Source organism: Acanthochromis polyacanthus, chromosome 18, assembly GCF_021347895.1.
Source record: "Acanthochromis polyacanthus isolate Apoly-LR-REF ecotype Palm Island chromosome 18, KAUST_Apoly_ChrSc, whole genome shotgun sequence".
In the NCBI taxonomy this organism is placed as follows: Eukaryota; Metazoa; Chordata; class Actinopteri; family Pomacentridae; genus Acanthochromis; species Acanthochromis polyacanthus.
Window position 1 is genome coordinate 24,658,016 of NC_067130.1, and position 18,511 is coordinate 24,676,526.

The window sequence follows — 18,511 nt, forward strand, 5'->3', positions numbered from 1 at the left end:
TAAGGTCATAAAAGAAGTTTGTAAGTTTGTTGTATTCTCATTATGGATGAGCATTGTTAAGAATTTAATAGTACTACTACTCTGACTTTTATAGGTTTTTTTAAGCAGAAAAAATGAGAAGCAGAATTACAATTGTTATATTTTGTTACACTGCACATATCAACATTCTTGAGCAGCACATTGCAACAGCATTGTTTTGAATCAGTCACTATAAGCTATAATTTGACCACCGAAATGTAAAATAGATCAAATAATTATTTACAACAAAATGAACTGCAATCTTTTGAAAAATTCACTTTATAGACATTAATACTATAGTGATTGGAATGACAGAGTATTATGGACAGAGTGTCACAGGATTTATGCACTAAATAAAATGTTATGCATTATGCTTTATTAAATGTTTCTGCACTGTACAAGAATTAGAAGCTTAAGGTTAGTTAAAGGCTGTCTAATCAAACTGCACCTCTTTGCTTGTCTGTGTGTCTGAATGCAGATTACCAGCCAAAAATTTGGACACACCTTCTCATGTAATGTTTTTTCTTTATTTCATGACTATTTACATTGTAGATTCTCACTGAAGGCATCAAAACTATGAATGAGCACATATGGAATTATGTAGTAAACAAAAAAGTGTAAATAAGTCAAAACATGCTTTATATATTTTAGATTCTTCAAAATAGCCACCCTTTGCTTTAATTACTGCTTTGCACACTCTTGGCATTCTCTCAGTGAGGTGAATTACTCCAATAATATAGCTTGTCTTTGTGTGGCACAGTGCATTATTACAGTGAGTGGGGAGAGGCTGCGTGGAGAAAGAAGCAGGGGACTTCATAGATCTACAAATTCCAGTGGACGCAACAGTGTAGAGTTCATCCAAATCATTTTAAGGCAGGAACAGATTATTTTCAACTTCTAAATACGTTCATAATATAGCTGATGTTTTAGAGGTTTAAGCATTGAGTGACTGATTTTAATACATGCCAAAACTATGTGCAGCATATACAAGAATATCACATTTAAATGACTTTTTTTCCCGTGTTTTAGAAATTTGCACATAATGACTAATATTTCACACAACAATAGGAACAAGTCCAAATCATGACATGAGGAATTAGAAAGGAATATGTAATATATTTACCATATGATTGCTGTTTTTTGCAAGTCAGTGTTTTAAATGTCTAAAGTTTTGTGGAGATTCTTTACTTAGCAAATGTTTAATACGCCTGTTCAGTAAGTGCATCAGTGCAGGAGAACTGAAATTCTGAGTGATTTCCAGATACTAGCTTAGGTTCATAAAGTAATCTCAATTTCTGGAAGCAAACTCCTTCCCTCCAGTCTGAGTTTTCACTAATCCCACTATAAAGAGCATTTACAAACATTTGCTAGCTGTTTCAGTTATTTGGTTACCTCATGTACCTACAGTCAGATATTATTGTTCTCTGAGCTGAAGTGCATTTCTGTCATTAATTCAACCTAGAGGCAAATATAGAGCTGCTAAAAATCAATGAATGCAAGTTAGCTAAAATTCATTCATCAGACCATGACAGGCACCTGGTGCTGATGTTTCAATGCTTATACTGTGACACTCAGAGTTGCAAAGAAATCATGGTATACATTTTTTGCCAAGCCTAAGCTTTCTGACATATTCTAAACATTGCACTTATTCTATCTTACCCAAAAAGGTGAATCTTGCAAAGAACGAAGCTGAGTGGAAGCAGAGCAATGGAAGCAGCAGAATGATGAGGTAGAAAGGGACGGTGTTGGTTTTACTCCAATAGTGCTCAAAAGAGCTGCCATCAGAGGTATCATTTCCACTGCTGCTGAGATAAAGTATGTTGATGGTATCATTCCTTCCAGGGTCAGTGCTTGGGTATGGACAGATGACTGGTGAACAAACCAACAAAGCATTACCATTCACAGTTAATTACTGTTCTTCTTACTTGGATAGTAATAGTCACTATCTAATTGCCCATAAAGAAATATGTAGTTCTTTACACTGTGCGAGTGACTTACCTCTATCTGAGCCATTGGTTCCAAATTCTGAGTCTGACACGCTGACATTGTGAGCATGGTCTACAGACAGGAGAAGAAGCCATCAACTCAAAGAAAAACCTTGTCTTGCAAGTTTAGAGATACAACCACCAATCCCTTCCATTTCTCTACACAAAATGACCATAATCTCTAAGCAGGTGTTTTCATCAATTACCTCAATAATGCTATTAAGTTGCTTTTTTCAAAAGTACTAGAAAATGTCATTAGTAAGCTCTGAAAAACTTCAGTCATGATGTATAGTTACACTATACAGATTTGCAGAGCATATATATATATTATATATATATATATATATATATATATATATATATATATATATATACACACACACACACAGACATACATAAGTAAACCAGACAACATAAACTAGCTATCCAATCCAACTGCAATAAATCGAATGCCTCTTGTGCAAATATCCAAAGATACTCTCATCATGTCTTGCCTTGATAGGCATTATGATTTATGGTAACGTGAATCTGAATCCTCCCTAATGGCTCCACTTTAGCAAAGTGAGTCACTGCTAAAATGGGGTGCATGTTGAACAATATTATCATTCTTGGCCATGTAGCTGAGTGCTAGGTTAACATTTGTTTAAAACAAGTGTTGTGTGGGGCGTGTAATGGTAAATGAGTGACGTGACATGACTTGACATAACATAACTGCTATTAGAGGTGAACACACGGCTCTTGGAATTTAATGCTCATTAGGCAATTGTGTAAATGAAACACAGAAATTCCAAGGTGAACATTTTCAGGTCATTTAACAAAGAAATTATCCACAGCACAGCTGGAGGAGAGTGGAAAGTGTTTTAAATGTGTGTTGCCTAAATTTTCTTTGTTTAAACAATCCACCAAACAGAACTACAAATGTATGTGATACTTGCCTTCTTTTACTGACAACAGCATTGTGACTTACTGTAGATAAACTGTCCTGTGTTGTAGAGGAAGTTGGACATGAGGACCCAGTAGACCACCATGGCTCCAATAAGTGACACCATTGAGAAAACCAAGCTGGACCACTGACCAAACTTTCCAAAGTAGTGCCGACAAACATCAGGGAATTCCCAGTTGGATGTGTCCACGGAGGCTGGACAGAACACAGACAGTAAGTATAGCAATTACTATCTAATTCTTGGTGGAAAAAAGTCAAAGATAAGATCACAAAATTTTAAGAAGATTTCCAAAATGCACTGCAATGAGAAACATACATTGTAGGAGATAAAATTCTGTTGCTGATCCTTTTACTACATGCGGCAGTTTAAATCTGTTCAATGTGTTACAGTTCGGATTTGTTTCTTACCTGCTGTCATAATGACAGCTTATTATGATTTTGATTGAATTTTGTGTTTCAGCACATTCAATCTAAAATAAAATAACAGATACTAAACTAAAGGACCAAGTGTCAGGATAAGAATTCCACATGTTTTTTATGAGTGTTGAGGACAGGGGTTGACACTTGGCTACTAAATGTTTCTTGGGCAGCTCCGTGATGTTTGTGAACAAAAAGCTCACATGTGGCTCAGGCACTGACTGAGAGCTGACAATTTCCATTTAGACTGAGGTGGAGTTCACTTCACTCCATAAGAAGCACAATAGCTGCCAATTAAAATGAAGAAGATAACAGTGAGGGTCAAAAAGATGCCAAAACAGCAATAAGTGAGTGAGCAGAAACTTGTTTGTATGGTGGGTAGGACAACATGATTATGACCAAACTGCTAATCAAGGTTACTGTCATCAAATTTCAGACCATAACTAGCTTTTAGTGTAGTGAACAAAACAAAAACAATCACAAAGTATCAGTACTTTGTGGTTGTTTTTGTTTGTTTTTTTAATAGAAAAACACTAGACAAATTAAGAACAGAGTAAAGATTGCTCTATTTCCTCATACATACTGTATTTAAATAAACATTTATATAGACACAAATGTGTCGATGAAATGATAAGAGCATTGTGGACAGTATCACAGGTTGCACTCAAAATAAAACATTATGTATTGTGTGTCATAAAACTGTCCCACATTGTAGAGATTAAGTAAATGTCAGCACCTCTTTCATTCTTCACTTTTGAGTATAAAATTAATACAGGAGCTTGAAGGTGTTTTTACTGTGTGATTTTAAGCTCAGTGAATAAAAGAGTTGAAGTAGTTCTACCACAAAAACCAACATTCAGTCTGAGAAAGAGAAAATAAAGTAAGACAGAGTTTATCTGACCGAATTTATCAACGCAGACCGTTAAACAAATGTATGTGTGCATAATGTATGCCAATGTTCATGTAATGTAGTTAACTCAGTTTGTGGGCTACTAGTCAACAAAAAATACCTGGTTAGGATGAACTACAAGCTCATCAGTCAAACTGAGTGTTTCTCTGTATGTGCGTTATGAAAATTATTGTATTAGATGATTGAATGTTCTTATTCATCGTAATACTGTGAGACGTGTGCTAAAAGAGGAACAAGGACACAAGCTGCTCGCACAGGAGTTTTACAGGATAAGAAACCAGTTCTAATCACCCGCCTGTAGCGAGCTAGAGAGAACACATACCAAGATGTGCAACTAATGCTTATGTGACTGTATAACTGCTATGCTATTTTCCACCTTTGCCAGTTACTTGTTCACACTGTGCTCTGTTCATGTTGATTCCTTGCACAAGTAAAACTTTACTTTGGCTTCAGAGACGACTCTGAGTATTAATTTGGAGAAGTCAGGACTCCACTAAAGAATTTTCCTGACAATGTGATGAACATGTACTGAAAGTTTCGACAGATTTTTTTGTTTCCGCTCTGACATGTAAATGACTTGTTACTTTTATGGCAACAAACATTTTCATCTGTTGGAGTCTGCAATTCCATTTTGGATGTGGAAAGCAAAAGTGCATCATACCAATAGCTGAACTGTTAGCGTTGGAGCTTATCGATCTTCCAGTATTTTTGAAAAATTTTGGTCTGGGGCTCATTTAACACCACAGCTTGGTAAACATCCCTACAGACAATAAGTACTAATTACCTACAACAAATCAACTTACTACTTTAAGTTAGTAAGCAAAGTTCAGAGCTTCCAATTCCATCAAATAATAAAAGGTACACCATTGCAAGAAAAATTTGTACCTTACCACCTTGTAATATTACCATATTTTGAGGGTGGAGGCATTTTTTTTGCATCATTGAATTATATACAATTTGTTTTGTTTCAAAACAAAAAAACAGATGAACTTTTTCAGGTGTGATATTGGAAAAACAAACAAAAAAAATGTTTTTTGGCACAAGCTGACAGACAGACAGACAGATGAATACAAAGTAAATTAAAAATTACATAAAAGAATAAAGACAAAAATCTCAGGAAAAAACAGTAATACTACATAATATGTAAATTGTATTTATTTAATATGTAAAGTTTGAGAGAATAAATAATGAATGTAGATTATTGTTAGTTAGGATCATTTGTATCCCTCATTGAGATACATAAATCCCTAACCAAAATGTTGCAGGACTTACATATTGCCTTTGGTGATTTGAGGACGATGTAACAACAGTACAACATCAGCAGGCCTGTGAAAATGAGGATGACGACCCCCAGAGTGAAACCAGCCTGAAGAAATAAAGTCAACACTTACTCTTTACTTTCAGTTTTTGTTCTATAGGTCAAATTTAACATTTAATTTAAGTATAACTGAGATCAGCACAAGACTAGTTTAGATGTGGCTCTCAAGAAGAGGACCGATCATGAAGTGTACAAAATAAAGCAAAACACCTGCTTAATGCCCCAAGGCATGCTAAGTATTGACGTGCCCATCATTGTGTTCCATATAGCAAATCTGTGAGGAGAGAAAAGCAAGGAGATCAAAGTAGCTAAGCACATTCACTTAAGTATGAAGTTCAGAGTGACGATTTGACAGATGCTGACAGCGCTTACATTGTAATGATGCTGGGATTTTTAGAGGCATGGTCGCTGCCTGTAACCTTAAAAGCTGTCCCCAGTGGACTGTAGATGTAGATCTCCTCTGGCCGAGGAATGACATGGTCTGGAGGACTCTGCAACACAGACACACACACACACACAGACACACAGACACAGACACACACACACACAATGTATGAGCTAATATAATATAGACCACCCACTGACATGATAGAGATCTAATTAAAATAAAATAAACAAAATCCCAAAAATCTTTTCCTATTAAGGATCAAAAAAGTATATTATTATTATTATGATTATTATTGATTATGATTATATGAAAAATAACCATGACAAACAAGGACATTACTCTCCCCATACAGCATTATTTGAAAGACATTAAACAGCTTTTGGTTTAATATTCGTCCATGGTCAGTGGATTAACAAAGATGTGGGCACTACGTTCTCAAATGCTTGTTCCCAGTATATTTACTAACCAGACTTTATTAGTACATTATCAAATCATTTTTTTAATCAAGAGAGAGTTTTTGTAGGCTACTGTATTTTTTAATTAAATAATAGAATTGCACATAAAAAATCCTCACAATCGATCTCATCTGTCCACAGTATTTGTGCATTGCTGACAGTATTTCCAAAACCAGATCAGCTTTTCTAGATTTTACCTTTTGTGTCAGACAGAAGGTAAGGTTTGCGTCACTATTTGTGTATCCATGCTGCATGATGAAATGGTAAGCCATCACCCCAGTGTCATTAAAAAAATCCTGCAGCTTCTTTGCAGTCATGGAGTCAAGCAGCCAGCAGATGTGAAGTTTTATTTCTAAAGATTCTTGTTCTTCCTGGTCTTGTCTTCATTTCCACCATTATCTCTTACAGTCATTTCTAATAACACCTTAGACTGGAAAAAAACACAATCTGGTAATTTATATAACATTTCCGCACTTTACGTATCAGCTAGCTTCATTTTCAGATCCTGGGCAGTAGTTGAGTATTACAATATAATTTGAGAATTTGTGAGCTCTGCAATAATTTACTAATATCAATGACCTAAATTTGTGAATATGTAAAATAATTTTTTCCTATTCAAAAATTCATGAAATACAAAGTAACAATGTGATTGAGGAAAGGCTTCTTTTTTTTTATCTGTTAGCTGATCATTTTAGAAATCTGCAAAAGATGTAACTTTTGCAAACAACTAAAAATACAACAAACATAACTAAAATGTGCCTAATGTAGCAATTCAAAATACGGTAATCAACTTATCACATTTGCAACACAGGCTAATACATGTTGTGTCTGGGTGTTATATTGCTGTTGTTTGTTGTTTTGTACAGGAACTATAGTAATGATAATGCATCCATGGCTGTAACAACTAATTGTAACTAGACCTACCAACAGTCTGTCAGAAGAGCCTGTTAGTCTGCCATAGTAATGGACTCTGTTGTTGAGGATGGCAGCCTCCGCAGACACTCTCTCCTGTGGGTCATCATCTACAATATTCCTGGGCTCCACATGGAAAGGTCTAAAACAGGAAAATAAAAATCATGCAATTTCGAGTATATTCCATTTATGAAAACTTTTTTTAATCAATTAGATTAATCAAACAACACATGAAAACGGAAAAACAAACAAACAAAAAAAAACATGCAGCATTTCTCTATTTTATAACATTTAAAACTGAATCTCTTTTTTGGGGTCCTGAGAGTTAGCCAAACAAAATAAATGATCTATTTATGCCACCATGGGTTATGGAAACCAAATGTAAATTAGAGATTCCAGGTTTAAGTAGTTAACTGCACCCATAGTTATGAAGTATACAGTACAAATACAAAAACAATACCGTACATGTCTTAAATTAAGAATTTCACATGTTAAAACAGATATACATGTGTATGTGACTTGCTGTAAGGTAAGTATTTTCAATGGTTTATTTTCTAGAAAGATAGTTGGTCTCTGTGAAATACCTAACTGAACTAAAATTCAGTGAAACTGATAATGCAGTAGGGAATGATGCTAGGGTGGTGCAAAACTCACACATAACTGCTCACATAACTCACATGTAAGTCAAGCGAATTCCTAGAAGCCAAGCTCATAGCAAGTACCTTGTTCATTATCGAGTAAACACTGTCAGCAAAGAAAGCTATGCAAAATCTAGGTCAGCTCAGCTGACCATGGTCCATTCACATTTAGTAGGGTCAACCTACTGTAATGGCCTATACAATGCTGATCAACAAACTCCTTGGGCAAAAAATGCACAAAAAGCCTCAGTGTTTTTGTCAAGACATTCTAAATTCAAAAAATACTAAATTCTAAAGCAATATTATGTGTAATTTATAGATTTTTGTATTTAATACATGTGTAAACTGTACAATTATGAACACAAAAATCTTACTTTACCGTTTACAGTAGCTTCTCTGAAACATCTAATGTTTTAAGCTATAAACAAAATAGCAGACACTCATCACTAGCTTGACAGTGATCCCAGACAGTTTGATGTGATTTCATGCATTCATTAAAAGCTGGGTTTCTCATATTTTAGCTACACTGCTGTCTTTTCACAAGAATTTCCCCTTCCTGTTCCAAACATGCCACTGTTTATCCACTATTAAAGAAGACCAATTGATTTCTTTTATGACTGCCAATCAGATTAAAAAAAAAAAAAAAAATCAAATCTGGCTTTTGTTCCCTATATAGCTGGAGACTGCACTTGTCCATGTCTCCTATGATTTGCTGCTTGGATGGGACTCTGATCTGTATTCTGTTTTAATTCTCCTTAACCATCATTTGACACAGTATACCATAATGTTGTAATCAGTCATCTGAAAAACAATGTTGACATCAGTAATGTAGCTCTGGACTGGTTCATACAGTGGCAAGAAAAACTATGTGAACCTTTGGAATTTCATGGTTTTCTGCATTGTTTTGTCATAAAATGTGATCTGATCTTCATCTAAGTCAACGGTATTGACAAATATAATGTGCCTAAAATAACACAAACAAATTCTGATCTTTCATGTCTCTATTGAGAACAACCATAAAAATCTCACAGTGCTGGTGGAAAAAGTATGTGAACCCTTGAATTAATGACCTCAAAAAAGCTAATGCGAGTCAGATGTTGTTAAGAAATGAATTTGGAGGAGTGGACTAGAGCTACTTTGAGGGATAGAAACCACTCAAACTTTTAGAATTTGCTCCGCACAGTAATAATAATAATTAAAGCTGCAAGCAGCGATGGACGGGTCCTCGCATCCACGCTGGTCGGTGAATCCATGCACGTTCACCAGGTGGCACTGTGACTGAGAGTGTGTGTCGGCCTCTGAATCACATCTGGACCAGAGTTTAATCACACGTAAAATTTCAGCCAGATTGGAGCATGTTCAGACTAGTTATACAGCATTTCCTGCCCATCCACCACCAGGTGGCGCTGTAACTCAGAGTGTATTTCAAACAGTGGATGTGATGAGGGCTGGACTCTGATCACTCATGAAAAGTTTCAGGCTGATTTGATCATGTAGAGGCCAGTTATACAGCATTTATTGTCCCTCCAACAGGTGGCGCTGCAACTGAGAGTGTCTGTTGGCCTGTAGATGTGATCAGGATTGGATTGTGATCACACATGGAAAGTTTGAGGCAGATTGGAGCATGCAGAGGAGAGTTATACAGCAGTTGTTGTTTCATGGCGAAGCATCAAAACTCTAATGGTCGCCATGGCCACGCCATTTGGCTTCTGGTTAAACTTTTGATAACTTTTCCAAACCAAGTCCTGCTGTGTGGACTGACAAAATTTCAGGTCTCCTGGAATTATCCCCCAGGAGGTATTAACTCTCAAAAATGAGAAAAATCATCAAAAATCTCACAATTAATCCAAGATGGCCGACTTCCTGTTGGCTTTAGGACATGGCTCCAAGAGGCTTTTTTGTGCGTCCTGATGTGCTCTATAAGCCTCCCAAATTTCATGGATGTAGGTGAAACGTGCTGGGGGGGCTGTTTGTTAAAAATACTGTAGGGGGCGCTATAGCATGTGCAGTGCCGAGATGCATACAGTGTTGTTCCTTGGGTCAATGGTGATGTGTGTGGTAATTTTTGTGAGCATTGGAGTATTCCTAACCTGTCAGAAAGGGCTTTGTTTTTCATGGCGATATTTGGTTGCTACGGCAACAGCGTTGCATGAAATGTCACACCCTTCACAGTGTGTGATTGTCAAGAGGTGAAGACTCGACTGACCAATTTCCAGCATGATATCACCAAGTTTGGGGCCATTGTACCTGAAAATATAAGGCCTTAAACTTACTATTACCAACAGGTGGCGCTATGACTTTTTCAAAATTTATGAGTGTGGATGTGTTCAGACTGGACCTGGTATCCAGCATGTGAAGTCTGAGGCAGATAGGATGTTGTTCAGCTGAGATATGAATCGTTAAATTTTCATGGCGAAACATCGAAATTGGTTTGGCCGCCACAGACACGCCCTTTGATGACAAGTCACCATTTTCACTGGGATGCATCATCAATGTGTTTAGGCTGTTGTCACTGCATTTGAAGTGAATATGATCAACCGGGTAACAATAGGGCATGAAAGTGTAAAAGATGTCTATTTCCTGAAACCACAAGGTGGCGCTATGACTGTCAATGAATATCCCTATGTGGATGACATCAGGACAGGACTGTCATCATACATGTAAAGTTTCAGGCAGATTGGAGCATGTTGAGAAGAATTAGACACCAATTCCTGTTTCATGGCGAAGGATCAGTTGTTTGAGGCTCCGCCATGGCCACACCTTTTGGCTTCTGGTTGAGTTTTTGATAACTTTTCATCAGAAAGGTCTGGTGAATGTACTGGCCAAATTTCAGTTCTCTCAGACTTATCCACTAGGAGCTATAAATTTTGACAAATGTACAGCAAATTCAAGATGGCCGACTTCCTGTTGGGTTTAGGGTGTGGCTGTGATTGACTTTTTGGTGTGTCCTGATGTGGTGCATATGCCCACCAAATATTGTAGCTGTAAATAAAACATTGTGGAAGTTGGCCTAATGACCACTTTTTCAATTTTGCAGGTGGCGCTATAGAGCCATTTTTCCACACAGATGCGCAACTCCCATAAAATATCAAATTTTTCGCCAGTCCTGATGTGCACGCCAAATTTCACGCGTTTTGGTTCATGATAAGGCCGCCAAAAAGGCAAGTCATTTCCCGAGGAGCGATTAAGTTTGAAAAATTTACAGCAAATTGAAGATGGCCGACTTCCTGTTGGGTTTAGGGCGTGGCTGTAATTGACTTTTTGGTGTGTCCAGATGTTCTGCATATGCCCACCAAATATTGTAGCTGTACATGAAACATTGTGGCAGTTGGCCTAATGACTACTTTTTCAAGTTTGCAGGTGGCGCTATAGAGCCATTTTGCCACGCACATGCGCAACTCCCATAAAATATCAAATTTTTCGCCAGTCCTGATGTGCATGCCAAATTTCACGCGTTTTGGAGTATGATAAGGCCGCCAAAAAGCCAATTTACTTTACGGGAGAAAAAAAAAAAAAAAAAAAATAATAATAATAATAATAATTAAAGCTGCAAGCAGCGATGGACGGGTCCTCGCATCCACGCTGGTCGTGAATCCACGCACGTCCACCAGGTGGCGCTGTGACTGAGAGTGTATGTCGGCCTCTGAATCGCATCTGGACCAGAGTCCAATCATACATTTAAAATTTCAGCCAGACTGTAGCATGTTCAGAGCAGTTATAGAGCATTTCCTGTCTATCCACCAGGTGGCGCTGTAACTCAGAGTGTATTTCACACAGTGGATGTGATGAGGGTTGGACTCTGATCACTCATGAAAAGTTTCAGGCTGATTTGATCATGTAGAGGCCAGTTATACAGCATTTACTGTCCCTTCATCAGGTGGCGCTGCGACTGAGAGTGTCTGTTGGCCTGTAGATGTGATCAGGATTGGATTGTGATCACACATGGAAAGTTTGAGGCAGATTGGAGCATGCAGAGGAGAGTTATACAGCAGTTGATGTTTCATGGCGAAGCATCAAAACGCTGATGGTCGCCATGGCCACGCCATTTGGCTTCTGGTTAAACTTTTGATAACTTTTCCAAACCAAGTCCTGCTGTGTGGACTGACAAAATTTCAGGTCTCCTGGAATTATCCCCTAGGAGGTATTAACTCTCAAAAATGAGAAAAATCATCAAAAATCTCACAATTAATCCAAGATGGCCGACTTCCTGTTGGGTTTAGGACATGGCTCCAAGAGGCTTTTTTGTGCGTCCTGATGTGCTCTATAAGCCTCCCAAATTTCATGGATGTAGGTGAAACGTGCTGGGGGGCTGTTTGTTAAAAATACTGTAGGGGGCGCTATAGCATGTGCAGTGCCGAGATGCATACAGTGTTGTTCCTTGGGTCAATGGTGATGTGTGTGGTAATTTTTGTGAGCATTGGAGTATTCCTAACCTGTCAGAAAGGGCTTTGTTTTTCATGGCGATATTTGGTTGCTACGGCAACAGCGTTACATGAAATGTCACACCCTTCACAGTGTGTGATTGTCAAGAGGTGAAGACTCGACTGACCAATTTCCAGCATGATATCACCAAGTTTGGGGCCATTGTACCTGAAAATATAAGGCCTTAAACTTACTATTACCAACAGGTGGCGCTATGACTTTTTCAAAATTTATGAGTGTGGATGTGTTCAGACTGGACCTGGTATCCAGCATGTGAAGTCTGAGGCAGATAGGATGTTGTTCAGCTGAGATATGAATCGTTAAATTTTCATGGCGAAACATCGAAATTGGTTTGGCCGCCACAGACACGCCCTTTGATGACAAGTCACCATTTTCACTGGGATGCATCATCAATGTGTTTAGGCTGTTGTCACTGCATTTGAAGTGAATATGATCAACCGGGTAACAATAGGGCATGAAAGTGTAAAAGATGTCTATTTCCTGAAACCACAAGGTGGCGCTATGACTGTCAATGAATATCCCTATGTGGATGACATCAGGACAGGACTGTCATCATACATGTAAAGTTTCAGGCAGATTGGAGCATGTTGAGAAGAATTAGACACCACTTCCTGTTTCATGGCGAAGGATCAGTTGTTTGAGGCTCCGCCATGGCCACACCTTTTGGCTTCTGGTTGAGTTTTTGATAACTTTTCATCAGAAAGGTCTGGTGCATGTACTGGCCAAATTTCAGTTCTCTCAGACTTATCCACTAGGAGCTATAAATTTTGACAAATGTACAGCAAATTCAAGATGGCCGACTTCCTGTTGGGTTTAGGGTGTGGCTGTGATTGACTTTTTGGTGTGTCCTGATGTGGTGCATATGCCCACCAAATATTGTAGCTGTAAATAAAACATTGTGGAAGTTGGCCTAATGACCACTGTTTCAATTTTGCAGGTGGCGCTATAGAGCCATTTTTTCACACATATGCGCAACTCCCATAAAATATCAAATTTTTCGCCAGTCCTGATGTGCACGCCAAATTTCACGCGTTTTGGTTCATGATAAGGCCGCCAAAAAGGCAAGTCATTTCCCGAGGAGCGATTAAGTTTGAAAAATTTACAGCAAATTGAAGATGGCCGACTTCCTGTTGGGTTTAGGGCGTGGCTGTAATTGACTTTTTGGTGTGTCCAGATGTTCTGCATATGCCCACCAAATATTGTAGCTGTACATGAAACATTGTGGCAGTTGGCCTAATGACTACTTTTTCAAGTTTGCAGGTGGCGCTATAGAGCCATTTTGCCACGCACATGCGCAACTCCCATAAAATATCAAATTTTTCGCCAGTCCTGATGTGCATGCCAAATTTCACGCGTTTTGGAGTATGATAAGGCCGCCAAAAAGCCAATTTACTTTACGGGAGAAAAAAAAAATAATAATAATAATAATTAAAGCTGCAAGCAGCGATGGACGGGTCCTCGCATCCACGCTGGTCGGCGAATCCATGCACGTCCACCAGGTGGCGCTGTGACTGAGAGTGTATGTCGGCCTCTGAATCACATCTGGACCAGAGTCCAATCATACATGTAAAATTTCAGCCAGACTGTAGCATGTTCAGAGCAGTTAAAGAGCATTTCCTGTCTATCCACCAGGTGGCGCTGTAACTCAGAGTGTATTTCAAACAGTGGATGTGATCAGGGCTGGACTCTGATCACTCATGAAAAGTTTCAGGCTGATTTGATCATGTAGAGGCCAGTTATACAGCATTTACTGTCCCTCCAACAGGTGGCGCTGCGACTGAGAGTGTCTGTTGGCCTGTAGATGTGATCAGGATTGGATTGTGATCACACATGGAAAGTTTGAGGCAGATTGGTGCATGCAGAGGAGAGTTATACAGCAGTTGTTGTTTCATGGCGAAGCATCAAAACTCTAATGGTCGCCATGGCCACGCCATTTGGCTTCTGGTTAAACTTTTGATAACTTTTCCAAACCAAGTCCTGCTGTGTGGACTGACAAAATTTCAGGTCTCCTGGAATTATCCCCAAGGAGGTATTAACTCTCAAAAATGAGAAAAATCATCAAAAATCTCACAATTAATCCAAGATGGCCGACTTCCTGTTGGGTTTAGGACATGGCTCCAAGAGGCTTTTTTGTGCGTCCTGATGTGCTCTATAAGCCTCCCAAATTTCATGGATGTAGGTGAAACGTGCTGGGGGGGCTGTTTGTTAAAAATACTGTAGGGGGCGCTATAGCATGTGCAGTGCCGAGATGCATACAGTGTTGTTCCTTGGGTCAATGGTGATCTGTGTGGTAATTTTTGTGAGCATTGGAGTATTCCTAACCTGTCAGAAAGGGCTTTGTTTTTCATGGCGATATTTGGTTGCTACGGCAACAGCGTTGCATGAAATGTCACACCCTTCACAGTGTGTGATTGTCAAGAGGTGAAGACTCAACTGACCAATTTCCAGCATGATATCACCAAGTTTGGGGCCATTGTACCTGAAAATATAAGGCCTTAAACTTACTATTACCAACAGGTGGCGCTATGACTTTTTCAAAATTTATGAGTGTGGATGTGTTCAGACTGGACCTGGTGTCCATCATGTGAAGTTTGGGGCAGATAGGATGTTCTTCAGCTGAGATATGAATCGTTAAATTTTCATGGCGAAACATCGAAATTGGTTTGGCCGCCACAGACACGCCCTTTGATGACAAGTCACCATTTTCACTGGGATGCATCATCAATGTGTTTAGGCTGTTGTCACCGCATTTGAAGTGAATATGATCAACCGGGTAACAATCGGGCATGAAAGTGTAAAAGATGTCTATTTCCTGAAACCACAAGGTGGCGCTATGACTGTCAATGAATATCCCTATGTGGATGACATCAGGACAGGACTGTCATCATACATGTAAAGTTTCAGGCAGATTGGAGCATGTTGAGAAGAATTAGACACCAATTCCTGTTTCATGGCGAAGGATCAGTTGTTTGAGGCTCCGCCATGGCCACACCTTTTGGCTTCTGGTTGAGTTTTTGATAACTTTTCATCAGAAAGGTCTGGTGCATGTACTGGCCAAATTTCAGTTCTCTCAGACTTATCCACTAGGAGCTATAAATTTTGACAAATGTACAGCAAATTCAAGATGGCCGACTTCCTGTTGGGTTTAGGGTGTGGCTGTGATTGACTTTTTGGTGTGTCCTGATGTGGTGCATATGCCCACCAAATATTGTAGCTGTAAATAAAACATTGTGGAAGTTGGCCTAATGACCACTTTTTCAATTTTGCAGGTGGCGCTATAGAGCCATTTTTCCACACAGATGCGCAACTCCCATAAAATATCAAATTTTTCGCCAGTCCTGATGTGCACGCCAAATTTCACGCGTTTTGGATATGATAAGGCCGCCAAAAAGGCAATTCATTTCCCGAGGAGCGATTAAGTTTGAAACATTTACAGCAAATTGAAGATGGCCGACTTCCTGTTGGGTTTAGGGCGTGGCTGTAATTGACTTTTTGGTGTGTCCGGATGTTCTGCATATGCCCACCAAATATTGTAGCTGTACATGAAACATTGTGGCAGTTGGCCTAATGACTACTTTTTCAACTTTGCAGGTGGCGCTATAGAGCCATTTTGGCACGCACATGCGCAACTCCCATAAAATATCAAATTTTTCGCCAGTCCTGATGTGCATGCCAAATTTCACGCGTTTTGGAGTATGATAAGGCCGCCAAAAAGCCAATTTACTTTACGGGAGAAAAAAAAAAAAAAAATAATAATAATTAAAGCTGCAAGCAGCGATGGACGGGTCCTCGCATCCACGCTGGTCGTGAATCCACGCACGTCCACCAGGTGGCGCTGTGACTGAGAGTGTATGTCGGCCTCTGAATCGCATCTGGACCAGAGTCCAATCATACATTTAAAATTTCAGCCAGACTGCAGCATGTTCAGAGCAGTTATAGAGCATTTCCTGTCTATCCACCAGGTGGCGCTGTAACTCAGAGTGTATTTCACACAGTGGATGTGATGAGGGTTGGACTCTGATCACTCATGAAAAGTTTCAGGCTGATTTGATCATGTAGAGGCCAGTTATACAGCATTTACTGTCCCTCCATCAGGTGGCGCTGCGACTGAGAGTGTCTGTTGGCCTGTAGATGTGATCAGGATTGGATTGTGATCACACATGGAAAGTTTGAGGCAGATTGGAGCATGCAGAGGAGAGTTATACAGCAGTTGATGTTTCATGGCGAAGCATCAAAACGCTGATGGTCGCCATGGCCACGCCATTTGGCTTCTGGTTAAACTTTTGATAACTTTTCATCACCAAGTCCTGCTGTGTGGACTGACAAAATTTCAGGTCTCCTGGAATTATCCCCTAGGAGGTATTAACTCTCAAAAATGAGAAAAATCATCAAAAATCTCACAATTAATCCAAGATGGCCGACTTCCTGTTGGGTTTAGGACATGGCTCCAAGAGGCTTTTTTGTGCGTCCTGATGTGCTCTATAAGCCTCCCAAATTTCATGGATGTAGGTGAAACGTGCTGGGGGGGCTGTTTGTTAAAAATACTGTAGGGGGCGCTATAGCATGTGCAGTGCCGAGATGCATACAGTGTTGTTCCTTGGGTCAATGGTGATCTGTGTGGTAATTTTTGTGAGCATTGGAGTATTCCTAACCTGTCAGAAAGGGCTTTGTTTTTCATGGCGATATTTGGTTGCTACGGCAACAGCGTTACATGAAATGTCACACCCTTCACAGTGTGTGATTGTCAAGAGGTGAAGACTCGACTGACCAATTTCCAGCATGATATCACCAAGTTTGGGGCCATTGTACCTGAAAATATAAGGCCTTAAACTTACTATTACCAACAGGTGGCGCTATGACTTTTTCAGAATTTATGAGTGTGGATGTGTTCAGACTGGACCTGGTATCCAGCATGTGAAGTCTGAGGCAGATAGGATGTTGTTCAGCTGAGATATGAATCGTTAAATTTTCATGGCGAAACATCGAAATTGGTTTGGCCGCCACAGACACGCCCTTTGATGACAAGTCACCATTTTCACTGGGATGCATCATCAATGTGTTTAGGCTGTTGTCACTGCATTTGAAGTGAATATGATCAACCGGGTAACAATAGGGCATGAAAGTGTAAAAGATGTCTATTTCCTGAAACCACAAGGTGGCGCTATGACTGTCAATGAATATCCCTATGTGGATGACATCAGGACAGGACTGTCATCATACATGTAAAGTTTCAGGCAGATTGGAGCATGTTGAGAAGAATTAGACACCACTTCCTGTTTCATGGCGAAGGATCAGTTGTTTGAGGCTCCGCCATGGCCACACCTTTTGGCTTCTGGTTGAGTTTTTGATAACTTTTCATCAGAAAGGTCTGGTGCATGTACTGGCCAAATTTCAGTTCTCTCAGACTTATCCACTAGGAGCTATAAATTTTGACAAATGTACAGCAAATTCAAGATGGCCGACTTCCTGTTGGGTTTAGGGTGTGGCTGTGATTGACTTTTTGGTGTGTCCTGATGTGGTGCATATGCCCACCAAATATTGTAGCTGTAAATAAAACATTGTGGAAGTTGGCCTAATGACCACTGTTTCAATTTTGCAGGTGGCGCTATAGAGCCATTTTTTCACACATATGCGCAACTCCCATAAAATATCAAATTTTTCGCCAGTCCTGATGTGCACGCCAAATTTCACGCGTTTTGGTTCATGATAAGGCCGCCAAAAAGGCAAGTCATTTCCCGAGGAGCGATTAAGTTTGAAAAATTTACAGCAAATTGAAGGTGGCCGACTTCCTGTTGGGTTTAGGGCGTGGCTGTAATTGACTTTTGGTGTGTCCAGATGTTCTGCATATGCCCACCAAATATTGTAGCTGTACATGAAACATTGTGGCAGTTGGCCTAATGACTACTTTTTCAAGTTTGCAGGTGGCGCTATAGAGCCATTTTGCCACGCACATGCGCAACTCCCATAAAATATCAAATTTTTCGCCAGTCCTGATGTGCATGCCAAATTTCACGCGTTTTGGAGTATGATAAGGCCGCCAAAAAGCCAATTTACTTTACGGGAGAAAAAAAAAAAAAATAATAA

General features: G+C 39.4%; 1 protein-coding gene and 1 long non-coding RNA gene across 2 annotated transcripts in view; both read right to left on the reverse strand.

Moving 5' to 3' along the window:
- slc38a9 (solute carrier family 38 member 9) overlaps positions 1-18,511 on the reverse strand; it is a 40,058-nt gene that overhangs the window by 16,306 nt on the left and 5,241 nt on the right. Inside the window, 7 exon segments of the mRNA XM_051938921.1 lie at positions 1,678-1,887; positions 2,017-2,076; positions 2,971-3,141; positions 5,546-5,639; positions 5,802-5,865; positions 5,964-6,082; positions 7,359-7,488. Of these exon segments, the coding sequence (XP_051794881.1) occupies positions 1,678-1,887; positions 2,017-2,076; positions 2,971-3,141; positions 5,546-5,639; positions 5,802-5,865; positions 5,964-6,082; positions 7,359-7,488 (848 nt within the window).
- LOC127530939 (uncharacterized) lies at positions 12,296-17,462 on the reverse strand. The gene is made up of 3 exons (XR_007937741.1): positions 17,328-17,462; positions 14,750-14,997; positions 12,296-12,417 (listed from the first exon to the last, which is right to left on the reverse strand). It is a non-coding gene; the product is annotated as an uncharacterized LOC127530939 (long non-coding RNA).